The sequence below is a fragment of the Callithrix jacchus genome, chromosome 6 (assembly GCF_049354715.1).
Source record: "Callithrix jacchus isolate 240 chromosome 6, calJac240_pri, whole genome shotgun sequence".
NCBI lineage: Eukaryota > Metazoa > Chordata > Mammalia > Primates > Cebidae > Callithrix > Callithrix jacchus.
This window is the reverse complement of record NC_133507.1, coordinates 130,770,586-130,783,964: the sequence shown is the minus strand read 5'-3', so window position 1 is coordinate 130,783,964 and position 13,379 is coordinate 130,770,586. Positions and strand designations below refer to the sequence as shown.

The following is a 13,379-nucleotide window of genomic DNA, read 5'->3' as shown; positions in this document are numbered from 1 at the left end:
ATATATTAAACTTATAAATCCTGTAAGTGTATACAGGAATTCTCTGACTTATTCTTACAACTTTTCTGTAAGTTAAAAAAATGCAGCTGGTTACAAGGATAGAAAATGTTCAGACTCACCAGTACCAAAAATATAAAACAAAATGAGACAGTATTTTCATCTATCAAAGTAGCAAAGTTGATGTATTTATTTTTAATGATACACATACTCAAAATGGATGCCACAAACCACCATGGTACTGTATACCTATGTAACAAACCTGCACATGTACGCCAGAACTTAAAGTATAATAATAAAAAAATAAATAAAATTAAGACAATCAAAACAAACTAAAAATATCCCACAGTGTAACTTGTTAAAAAAAATATTGAAAAATGTTTAGGCTCACCAATACCAAAAATACAAAACAAAATGAGAGCACTTTCATCTATCAAATTATCAAAGTTGATGTATTTATTTTTAATAATACCTATATTCAAAAAAATACAGTAACATTGATACTTTTGAACTCTGATTATGGAAGGCTAAGATGTTATTATCATTTTTTGATAAGTAATTTACTGAGATGTACTGAGTTATTCCAGTAATTCCTGAGCCCCTGTGCTAAGGGGGACAGATATAGACATGAAGGAAATAACTTATATGTCAAGAAGATTTCTCCTGGAATTGTTTAAAATACTGAAAAGTTGGATACAACATATTTTCAAAATGTGAATGGATAAGGAGATGTGATATACTCACCTGTTAATGGAATATTTAAAAGGCACTGGTGTTCATAAAGAATGGGAAAATGAGGCTGAGCGTAGTGGCTGACACCTGTAATCCCAGCACTTTGGGAGGCTGAGGGGGGTAGATCACTTGAGTCCAAGAATTGAAAACCAGCCTGGGTAACCTGGTGAAACCATGTCTTTATAAAAAACACAAAAATTAGCTGGGCGTAATGGTGCACTCCTGTAGTCCCAGCTACTTGGGAGACTGAGGTGGGAGGATGGCTTGAGCCCAGGAGGTGGAGGTTGTAGTAAGCTGAGATCACACCACTGCACTCTGGCCTGGGTGATAGAGCCCAACCTTGTCTCAAAAAAGGGGGAGGGAATGTTTTAATGGTAAGTAAAAATGCAGGTTATTGTTTTAAAATACAACTATATTAAATACATCTGTAACTATCTAAATCTATCTTCATAAGAAATAGGGTATAAGATTATGCCAAATGTTTGTGTTTAGGTGGTAAATCTAGCCAGTTTTATTTATTTATTTTTATTTTTCTTTATAAGAAAATGTAAACAAATATAATATTTCTATTTTTCTATAAGCTTTCCATAAATTTGATTTTATAATATGGGAAACGAATGATATGCTGCCCTTTGATATTATTACTTTTCATAAAGTTTATTTAACTTGTTCTTAAATTCATTTGAAGATGTGTTGAAAGCTGTATCTTCCACTGCAATTGCTGAGGTTGGGCATGACAATAAGGAAATTCAGGATGCTATAGCTCTGAAGGGAGCGATTCCTCCTCTGGTGGCTCTTTTTAAAGGGAAACGTATTAGTGTCCAAATGAAAGGTGCAATGGCTGTGGAATCACTGGCAAGTCACAATCCTTTTATAGAGAAAGCATTTCTGGAAAAATCATTAACTAAATATCTTTTAAAACTCCTAAAGGTAGGAATTTTATGATTACTGGTCATTTTTCTTAGATGATATATTCTATTTTGAATTGTTAAGTGGATAGAAAAACTAAACCAATTATATAATAAACATTTTATAAAATATGCATTCCTAAAATGTTCAATGAATATTCACTGAATTAATAAAATTAAAAAAAAATAGGCATTTCAAATGGATGTTAAGGAACAAGGAGCCATTGCACTTTGGGCCTTGGCAGGACAAACACTAAAACAACAAAAATATATAGCAGAACAGATTGGATACAGCTTTATAATAAATATGCTTTTGTCACCCTCTGCTAAAATGCAGTATGTTGGTAAGTTATTTTCCTTATTTTATTTCAATTTTTTAGAGACAGGATCCTGATCTATTGCCCAGCCTGGAATGTGGTGGGACAATTACAGCTCACTGCAGCCTTGAACCCCTGGGCTCAAATGATCCTCCTGCCTCAGCTTCCTGAGTAGCTGGGATTACAAGTGTGAGTCACCGTGTCCTCTGCATATTGTAGAACAGTTGCACTGGAGTATCATACAGGTCTCTTGCTTTTCTTTATCAGGAGGTGAAGCTATCATAGCTCTAAGTAAGGACAGCAGGATGCATCAAAATCAAATATGTGAAGCAAATGGAATTGCACCATTGGTTCATTTACTAAGAATTAGTAAGATTGCTGAAGGCACACTTCTCAGCATCATCAGAGCAATGGAATCCATTTGTACTAGTTTGTATACTTATTCTCAATTTCTTAAATATCTGTAAGAACAAGAATAGACTTGGGCAGAGAAGCGGCAATTAATCTCCCTTCCTCTCTATCCTCATTGTTTGAGCCCTAAATGGCATTTAATGTATAAAAGACTACTACAACTTTAAAAATTTCTCTAAGAACTTGGTCAGTGAAAGTAATATAATTAAGAATTTTATATCAGACTTGCCCTTGAACTATGACTAGAAAGGAGAATTAGGACAATAAGCCTGGGCTATTTTGACTGAAAGCAATCTCTTTTTTAAGTTCAAAAGAAAAATAGTACTTTTGACTCTCAAGAACTATATCTTTTGGAAGATACAGAAGAGTTTCTAATGCTGCGGCACATTCTTGAAGTCTCTGTAATGATCATTTGTTTATATAACATAGAATTTCATTGCAACGGAATTGATATTTCGGGGTTCATAAGAAAATGTGGAACTGTCAGTTGTGACTCACCAAAACTTAAAATTTGGGTTCTTGCTGACCTTAATGAACACAAGATGCTGACTGTAGACTGCTTCTTGCAAACAAGAGGAAATTGAATCTTTATTTCTAGATCACTGAATTTCCTCAAAAATAGTCCAGCTGAATGAAGTATAATAGAAATTGATTCTAACATTTCTTTCTTTTTGCTTGAGAAAAGTTTCTTGCATAAATTCATTCACAATTCCAAGACAATAAGCCAGAGAAGATGTTTCTTTTCTCAGCCAGACACTGACATAAATTACAGTAATTACTAAAGTTCTAGTAAATGATAACATATATGCACGGTTGCTTGATATGCATACACATGTACATAATCAAGTTTCTTCTCAGTTCATTTCAAAGCTGTCCACATCAGCTGAGCATGTGTGGAGGGGTTTGCAGGGATAAAAATCTTTTTTTTTTCTTCAAACTTCCCTAGATATAATATGTAGGTGATTTATCTTCACTGTTCACTGAAAGTGAAGAGAAAGGCTGAAAGGCTCAATCTTGTGTTCATACTTAACCCATTTATTTAGGGTTAACCCATTTATATAAACCCACTGTATATTTATTGTGACACTTATTGACAAAAGAACAGGATTAAAATTGTCCATTTCAGTAGAAAGAAATAAGTTTCTCAACAGGAAATTGCAAGGAGTGGAAAAAAAAGAGTCGAGTTTCTCTGGTGAGATTAGGCCTGCAATTTAAAGTAGTGTCATGAAGAGACATAGTAAGAGTATCTTTTAGTCGTGTACAATTTTAGAAACCTAGAAATTTTAACTTGGTGATTTACTCTAGTCATTTTTGTAAAAATAAACTTTTTATAGAAAACAATAGAAACTATAAACGTAAGTACCTCACATATTTCTTCAATAAATGATAGCTATTATTTTTCATTGATAGTATAACATTTCTAATTTCTTTGCTTTGTGACTATTAAGAAGCCATTCACAATTCTCATAATCTCTCTATGTTTATTCACTTTGCCTTTTAAATTATTAATTCAGGCCTATTAAAATAGTGTCAATGTAGCATACCGTTTTGTAATTTACTAACCACATTACCTTAGAACACTGTGTCAACCAAAAATATCAACCTATGTTTGACTTTACCATTTACAAGATGGAAAAAAATATTACCTCACTGGTGTGGACTCTTACAGGTGTAGCCTGTCAGCCAACAATGTATTGTAGATGAAAATGCCTTTCCAATACTTATCCAACTGCTAAAAAATCACCCTTCTCCTAACATTAAGGCATATATAAAGGTTTACTTTTTTTCTGATATGATAAAAATTAGCAGAAATATAATTTAAAAAAAAACTTTGTATCTTTATGCAAGTTCATAAATGTAAAAATATTTAATCTTTTAGACTAAATCCTATTTTTCTTGGAGAAATAAGCCAAAAATAAAAATAAACAAAATCCTAGAAGTTTTAAACAAAAAGTTTGCTTCAAACCATAAGATAACTAGTAAATTTTATTAAAAGAGGATTTCTTCAAATATGACAAGAAAATTTTATGTTTTTACTCTTCAAAGAAGTTTTTACCTTAGATATTTGATTATTTATTTACAGAACTTCTTCCCTACCTCCCCAGACATCGGTTGCTAAAACTGGGCAGGGATAATGGGAATGTGTGACTTATATGGCAATATTTCTCAAATATTAGTGAATCTTGTCAGTACTATACCTCAAACCAGCCCTGCCTTTTGCCAAGCAGCCTCTGCTGGCTGGAAGTAATAGTTTTAAAGGCAGGACATTACAAAGAATTATTGTGAGTTGTTGGGGGTCATTCAGTCTTCTATTTACTTCCACTAAAATACCTTTAATATAATGACATTCACATCTATTCAAATACTTTTAACCAGGCTTTAGAAATTCAGGACATCTATAGTTGGCTAGGCAAGAAATTATAACAGCAAAAAATTATTTTATCTTCAAAATTTGGTATGTACACTGTTAGAGATGAGAAAATAGAGTAACATAGGACAATATCTAAGTAGATACCTTTTTTTTCTTTTTTTTTTTGAGACAGAGTCTTGCTCTATTGCCCAGGCTGGATGGAGTGCATTGGTGCCATTGCAACCTTCACCTCCTGGGTTCAAGTAATTCTCCTGTGTCAGCCTCCTGAGTAGCTGGGATTACACGTGTGTACCACAACGCCTGGCTAATTTTTATATTTTTGTAGAGATGGAGTTTCACCATGTTGGCCAGGCTGGTCTTGAATGCCTGACCTCAAGTGATCTGCCTGTCTTGACCTCCCAAAGTGCTGGGATTACAGGTATGAGCCACTGTACCCAGGCTGTTTCTCTTTTTAATCTTTATTTATTTATTTAAATTGAGATGGGGTCTCTCACTCTGTCAGCCAGGCTAGAGTGCAGTAGTGCAATCTTGGCTCACTGCAGCCTCTGCCTTCTGGGTGAGGTGATCCTCCCACCTCAGCCCACCAAGTAGCTGCGACTACAGGAGTGCATCACCACGCCTGGCTAAGTTTTTGTATTTTTTTGGAGATGGAGTTCCGCCATTTTGCAAAGGTTGTTCTTGAACTCTTGGGCTCAAGAGATCCTCTTACTTTGGCCTCCCAAAGTGATGGGATTATAGGCATGAGCCACCACATCTGGTGCATTTTTTTTTAAACAAATGTGTTTGTTATCAGAAAAAAAGTATCCATCTATATTTCAGTGCATATTTTCAATGAGTTCTGAACTTTGTTTAAATAGACCATAAACATATTTCAATACTTTTTCTCAAAATAAGATTCTATAATGGACAAAATGTTTTACAATAATTCAGTAATCATATTTTTCAAATTCATAATGTTATTCATATAAATGCATAGTACAGCACTTTAAAAACCTATCTGAGTCCCAATAATATACAAGATTCATCTTCCTAATGGGCTTCAGAATGTGCATTAAATGGTTCCAAAACTAGAGGAGGAAAAAATAGCAGTACTATTCCTTAGTACTACTCCCCAAAGCTTTGCTTAAATTAATAGGTGCTGCATCAAAGCCTTACAACTCAATGATCAGTAGTTAACAAGCAGTTCAAAATAGCTTTTTAATCCATGTCAAAAAATTAAAACTTTTTTTAAATATGGAAGGGATACAATTATGCACTTAAGGTAATACCTTTTTACATACTTTGTTGGCCTTTATTCCCTTCTCCAGTGCCCTCACATGGAGCTCTGTGGTTGGTCTCTGAACACAGAGAGAAAGGATATCTTCTCAGCTGTTAAAAATTATGAGGGAGTTGTTAAGTGCAGCTATTTCACTAGTAAGATAACTGGAATCAATGGATTATATTTTATCAGATTTTTATAGTATCTTTCCACAATGTATCCTATATAAATGCCTGCACAATAAAATGTGTAATTTCATAAAGCTAAGTGAAAAATAATTTCTGAAAATCACATATTTAGGTTGAAGTGGCATTTTCCTTGGCATGCATTGTCCTAGGGAATGATGTGTTACAGAAAGACTTACATGAAAATGAAGGATTTGAGTATGCTGATGTTTTTCATCTTCTTCACTCAACAGAAAAGGTAATGCCTTTACAAAATATTGAGGGTCATTTAGATAAAAATGGTTTTTATACCATATCCTCAAATTATCTTCAAGTCTTCTTCATGGCAATATTCAGTGTATTATTTAAAGAAACGACATATAAAAGATCTCTTTGTAGGTCATTAGTTTATAATAATGTGATAATACTGCTCCATATTTTTCCGAGTTGTCCCATTTCATTATTGAAATGCAGTAATTTTAATGTTTGGCGATGAGTCAAAAAACAAATCTCTTATGTCCCAAATCAAAATTTAAAAATAATTTTATGTGCTTTCAGCCCTCAGCCATTCACTTCTTATCCAATATGCTAAAGTGGTGCTTCTCAAACTATTTGTGATGAAGAAGTAGCTTTTTCCCAGCAATCTATTATAAAGGGATTTTTTTTAACTTTAAAACTTTTGAAATAATCTTAGACTTTCCAAAAATTTATAAAACTAGTATTCTTGCATATCCTTCATCTAGTTTTCCTAAATGTCAACTAGAACATTAACACTGATACAATACTATCAACTAATCTGCAGACATTATTTAAATTTGGCCAGTTTTCTCAGCAATGTCCTTTTTTTGGTTGTTTTTATATATTTTTAATTTAAAAAATATTTTAATTTTTTTAGTGTCTACTTTTTGTTCCAGAATCTAATCCAGGGTCTCATATTACATCTAGATGTCTTGTCTCTTTAGCCTCCAGTTTGTGAAGCCCAGCCCTTCTTCGTTTTTCATGATTTCATTGGTCTTTTATGATTTCGACATTTTTAATGAATCCAGACCAGTTATTTTATAGAATATCTCTCAATTTGACTTTGATGTTTTCCCGTAATTAATTGAAGTTAGACCTTTTGGCAAGAATATCACAGAAGTGATGTAGTCTTCTTGACTCACCTTCCCAGTATATCATATCATGAGGCATATAATGTTGATGTATCTTACTGGTAATGTTAACTTTGATTACTTGGTTAAAATGGGGCTGCCATATTTCTTCACTCATTGTTTTTCCTTTTGTAATGAATAAGTATCTTAAGGTGAGACACTTTGAGATTATGCAAATATTTTGTTTTGCATCACACTTTTTCTCACCAGTGTTAACATCCATTGATGCAACAGTAATTAATGTAACATTTGCCTAAGGGCAATAAAAAATTCCCTTCTTCCTTCTATGATTATTAGTTGATATTAAACGATGAAGATTTGTTTCTGTTCAGTGTTTGTTCTCAGTTTCGTTATCCCACTGTTAATGATTTTGTGGACTGTCACTTGTTCACAGGCTACACTTTCAATAGCACTACCCTAGAGAAATGAGAACTATTTTGTACAGGGCATTTCACAACCAGGAAGAAAATTGCCAGTGATGTTTCTCTCAGTTCTGTGAGATTTTAAAGGAATCAAGGAGGGTCAGGAGGTGGGTGGGAATAAAGTCATGTTATTTTTTTAATATAAAAGTTTGCTCTACTGTGGTACACAAAAAGGAAAGTGCTGCTATAAAAATATGGAAAATATTTTGGGAGGTCAAGGTGGGCAGATCACCTGTGATCAGGAGTTCGAGACCAGCCTTGCCAATATAGTGAAACCCCGTCTCTACTAAAGAGACAAAAATTAGCCAGGCATGGTGGCACATGCATGTAGTCCCAGCTACTTGGGAGGCTGAAGCAGGAGAATCACTTGAACACGCACGGGAGGTGAAAGTTGCAGTGAGCCAAGATCGCACCAGCCTTAGGGACAGCACTAGATTCATTTGGTCTCAAAAAAAAAAAAAAAAAAAAAAGAAAAGAAATATATATGAAAAAGAATAGAGTGAGGAGACTAAATGAATGTCTGAGTGACTCTCTAAGCCACATTTTACCCTCTGTTCCTTCTAGATTTTACTCTCATTACTTTACTCATGTGCACCCTTCTTCTCTCTTTTCTTTTACTACACATTCCACTATCAAGAATTCTGCCTTCCCTCCCACTTTGTTACCACCAACTTCACTCTCTAGACCCTTGATTTGTCTTATAACAGATATATTCAGGTGGATCAGTTCTACAAATGATAGAGAATCTTAGAGAACTAGAAGGTTTAAGTATAAACTAAAGGATTTATCTGGATGTGACTAAAATTTTTAATTCTAAGGATCATCACAAGGCAAGTTAAAAGTCCTCTAGGGTTTCTTGTACTGTATTTTGTCTCAAACTACCTGCACTGTAGAGGCACATTAGTGCTCTTAGGGCTTTAGAAACAGTACTGAATTACTGTGGTCCTTCATTAAACCTATAGTGGGAGACTTCAGATTACAAAGACATGTTGTAGAAGTTAAAGGGGAGGGAGCGATGTTCAGCAGTTAAATATGTCACTGAATGAATACCTATCTTATGGATAATAACAGGAATGCAATAAAAACTAGGTCAGGAACCCAGGAACCTAGGCACATCAATATTGTCACATGGAGATGCAACAAGTTATGTGTTGTTTTTAAATTATAACTTAATTATTCTTATGCTACCAAATTAGAATAATATATGAAACGAACCATTGAGATTGATTTCCACAAGCCACATAAAATTAGTCACATTAATTTAGTTACTGTTATTCTACTCTTTTTAATAAACTCAAATATGTGGCCTAATTAATTATGAATATACTTTTGAAGAAATGTTAGTGAGCATAAAGAACAGGCAGTCTTCTCCCATTCATAAATCACAGTGTGTATAAAGTGAAAATAAGTAACCAGTGGGTATAACCACCTTGATATATAAGTAAATGAAAATATACATGAAGTAAAGAGTTTAAGACAGTTGACATTTGGGAAAAAAGGTATGGAAAAATATATCTTTCCTCAAGGATTAATTTCTAGCCCTCTGAACTGGGAATAGCCAACTTGGTTCTTATCCTGTATCTGATATTAGCCGGCATGGTAGAAGTAATCAAACTATGGGATTCAATTTGAAACATTAATATCCACTTTATAATCTAAACTATTTACTGTAGACTTCCACAGTGATACTGCAGGAGTGAACCCTACATGGAAAAGAAGTGGAAATCAGTCAAGTCTTGGCATGTTTCTCTTACTTTGCTCTATCTGACGTCCTTTGGTACATTTCCCATTGCCATTCTTTCCTACTTGGCTCTAGGTTCTATTCTGCTATCTGTTAATCCACACTTTGACCAGGACTGAGACCTAGTTTCTCAAGCTTGACTACCTAATACCTTTCCTTCTGCCTGTTGCTAGGTGACCATTGTGTGTGAGTGTGTGTGTGAGACTTTTATTATGGGAAATTTCAAATATATATAAAATGAAAGGGTAGCATAATGAATCTAAATATTCCTGTGACCCAGTTTCAGCAGTCATCAACTCATAGCCAATCTTATTTGATCTGTACATCCACTCACTTCTACTAAATTATTTTCAAAGCAAATTTCAAGCATCATATAATTTTATTTATAAATATTTCAATATGTACATGCAGCATTTTAATATTATGATTAACAGTGGCAGAAGAAAATTCAGGGCTGGCTGTGGTGGCTCATGTTTGTAATCCTAGCACTTTGGGAGGCTGAGGTGAGCGGACAGCTTGAGCTCATGGGTTCAAGACCAGCCTGGGCAACATAGCAAAACCCTGTCTCTACAAAAATACAGGAAATTAGCCGGGTGTGGTGGCACACACCTTTAGTCTCAGCCACTTGGGAGGCTGAAGTAGGAGCACTGCTTGAGCCTGGGAGGTGGAAATTACAGTAAGCCAAGATTAACACCACTGCACTCCAGCCTGGGTGACAGAGAGTGACTCTGTCAAAAAGAAAAAAGAAAAAAAGAAAATTCATTAAGATTAATGAGTTCTCTCTGTGTGTACTCCATTGTTCAAATAACATACTAATCATACAATATAATTCAATTATTTTTAATATTAAAAATAAAATTTAGTAATAAGATTTTATCTTTTGAATCTTTCTGGAAGATATACCACACTTATACAGCTTTGGCAAGCAGACTAATTCTACAGAAGAAACTAGCTTTTGCTGTCTGCCCAGCTTCAGAATGTTAAAATATGATTCTTAAAAATATTTTTCTCCTATTCTTCCTTAAAATATAGTACAACGGAATTTTACAAATGAATTTAAGAGACGGTATGAATACCTAATGAGGCATGGAATGCAATAGATAACATGCTATATAAGATAAGTTTTGATTTATCAACTCTACTTTGAAATGTTGAAAATTATAACATTCTGGAGTAACTCTGTTACCTATTTTCTCTAGTAATGTCATATTCTACTCCCAGTGATAAAAATGTAATATATTTTAATGTGCCAAAGTCTATTATGTTGAGTAACATGATCAATGAAGTTCACTGTAATGCATGTTTCTCCTATTTTTAGGATATTTGCTTAAGAGCAGGGTACGCATTAACCCTTTTTGCCTTCAATATTCGCTGTCAGCAATACATAATATTGGAAAGTGGAATAATGACCATATCTATTTTTGAACCTTTTCTTGAATCACCAATTGAAACTGAGAAGGCAATGGCAGCATTTCAGGTATAAAATCAGAGATTAACTCCTCAAATTAATAAATATGTCATTTTGTGAAAACTTGAAAATTACAACAATTTGGAGGCCCAGAAAAATGTTTACTTGTTTGTAAAAATTTAGTACTTTGTATATAAGCCCCTCTACCTCATAAAAACTTGGGAGCTATGAGGATTTCTTCATTAATATAGAATTTTACAGGTTACAAGATGATTATGCCTTTATGCCTCATCTGATGTTTATAATAAGCCTGTGGGGTTGACAATCGGTAGTATTATTTTCATTACCCCATATTAAAGGACATAGGTAGGCTGGTCACAGTGTCTTATGCCTGTAATCCCAGCAGTTTGGGAAGCCAAGGTGGGCAGATCACCTGAGGTTGGGAGTTTGAGAGCAGCCTGACCAACATGGAGAAATCCCATCTCTACTAAAAATACAAAATTAGCCAGGTGTGGTGGCCCATGCCTGTAATACCAGCTGCTTGGGAGGCTGAGGCAGGAGAATTGCTTGAACTTGGGAGGCGTATGTTGCAGTGAGCTGAGATTGCACCATTGCAGTCCAGCCTGGGCAACAAGAGCCAAACTCCATCTCAAAGAAAAGAAAAATGAAAAAAGAAATAGGTAGAAAAATATGTTAGCATCAAAGACAGGTTTTCTAACTGTAAATCTTTGGTTGATCACATTGACCCTTCGACCTAATAATGATTGTATGTATCTGGGAAGTCTTATTCTCTCTATTTTCTATCCTGTGCCTTTTAAGAGAAGTAGTGTCTATGAACTCATATTGAAAGGGTGCAAAAGTTGCAAGCTTTGTAGAAAGAATAATAGCACTTCCTATGGTCACTGCCATGACCAGACAGGAACAAGTGCTCTTAACTCTCTGCCCCCCACATGCTTCTTCTATTGAATCCTCTAAATACTTCATTTACTCTTCTAAGAAGTATCAAAGGAATAAAAAATTTTTTAAAAAATTACAAAAGTGTGGCCAGGTGCGGTGGCTCACACCTGTAATCCCATCACTTTGGGAGGCTGAGGCAGGTGGATCATGTGGTCAGGAGTTTGAGACCAGCCTGGGCAACATGGTGATACCCAGTCTCTACTAAAACACAAAAAAATTAGCTGGGCAGGTGGTGGATGCCTGTGATCCCAGCCACTCAGGATGCTGAGATGGAAGAATCACTTGAACCTAGGAGGCAGAGTGAGCTGAGATTGTGCCACGGCACTTTAGCCTGGGCGACAGAATGGGACTCTGTCTCCAAAAAAAAAAAAAAAAAAAATTACAAAAGTGTAATTAGAGAAGCTGAGTAGAAAATGTGTAAAAATTCTCTGCTTTTTTTCTCTTTTTTCTGTTTCCAGATTGTCGAATGGGCTAAAGTCATTAGAGATGTGGACCATATTACTTTGTCTGCAAGAGGTGTTACTATTTTAGTTGACAGTCTGTATTCAGTTCAGACTTCTACTACTGTCTTGACAGGTAAGAAATGACTAGAAGTCAATTTTAGCCACATAAAACTACTTTCAAAAACACTTTACTGTAATCTGAATAATAATGAAATAATACACCTGATACTCTGCCACAAGAACTCATGTTTATCTACATGGAACTCCGCAGCAAGTCTACAGGAAACAATGGGTATCTACTCTGTGCCCAAAATAGAAGCAGAGTAACTCTGAACACAGACTTTTTGCTTTCCTACTTACTTTTCCAAACCTTAATTATTTTTTTCCAGGATATAAATGAGAATTCAACTATGAACTACCAAAAGCAAAATCAAAAAACTGATTTTTAATGGTGGTGGCAGATTTACACAGATGTACTTCTGACTGTTATTTTTTTTTGTCCAGTTGTGCACATTTTGCTAACACTGAAAAGTTATTTATGTCACTATGTAACAAAGCAAAGCAAGATGGTCCCATAGAGTTCTCAACACATTTAATGCTATTGCATAACTGCATCTACTGTAGACCTAACCCAACAGCTCACACGTATTAGGTGATCAGTAATATTTAATTGACTTGTTATACCTCTTTCAAAGTAACATAAGACAGGGTCAGAATTATAGTAATATGCAGTAACCAATACCATTATAAAGAAACAAGTAAGTATTTCTTTTTTAACTAAAATGGATCTCTAAAGGAAACTTCACTTGATGCCATAGAATTCTATTTTTATGAAGTATATTTTCATAGCAAGGAAGAAAAAATGAAGCAATGAAAACTTTCTGATGGAAACTAGCTAGAAAAAAATGTTTAAAGAAGTTATTAAATATGTTTTAATCTAAATAACATTATTAATTCTGTGTTACAGTAATTCTGTGACTCTGAAAAACAACTGTAGTGGGTATACAGTCCACAAACTCTTATGGGAAAGAAATGCCTTATTACACTAGCTTTTAAATATTAAATTAATTTCCCCAGGACGAGGAGAAATGAATCTCAGAAA

General features: G+C 34.4%; 2 protein-coding genes across 6 annotated transcripts in view; one reads left to right on the top strand and one right to left on the bottom strand.

Annotated features, from left to right (window-relative positions):
* Nucleotides 1–213: 213 nt before the first annotated feature.
* The window catches only part of LOC100391710 (ankyrin and armadillo repeat-containing protein), a 14,915-nt gene continuing 1,749 nt past the window's right edge, over nt 214–13,379 (top strand). Inside the window, exons 1-9 of the mRNA XM_078375636.1 lie at nt 214–235; nt 1,418–1,659; nt 1,828–1,981; nt 2,222–2,377; nt 2,672–2,766; nt 4,041–4,127; nt 6,295–6,417; nt 10,788–10,946; nt 12,293–12,410. Coding sequence (XP_078231762.1) covers nt 214–235; nt 1,418–1,659; nt 1,828–1,981; nt 2,222–2,377; nt 2,672–2,766; nt 4,041–4,127; nt 6,295–6,417; nt 10,788–10,946; nt 12,293–12,410 — 1,156 coding nt within the window. The remainder of the gene's footprint in view (nt 236–1,417; nt 1,660–1,827; nt 1,982–2,221; nt 2,378–2,671; nt 2,767–4,040; nt 4,128–6,294; nt 6,418–10,787; nt 10,947–12,292; nt 12,411–13,379) is intronic.
* Nucleotides 9,830–13,379, bottom strand: part of LOC100390627 (tRNA N6-adenosine threonylcarbamoyltransferase, mitochondrial) — a 23,144-nt gene continuing 19,594 nt past the window's right edge. For all 5 annotated transcript variants that reach the window (XR_013519387.1, XR_013519389.1, XR_013519390.1 and 2 more), the window contains exon 10: nt 9,830–10,197. The gene's annotated coding sequence lies outside the window, so the exon portion shown is untranslated. The remainder of the gene's footprint in view (nt 10,198–13,379) is intronic.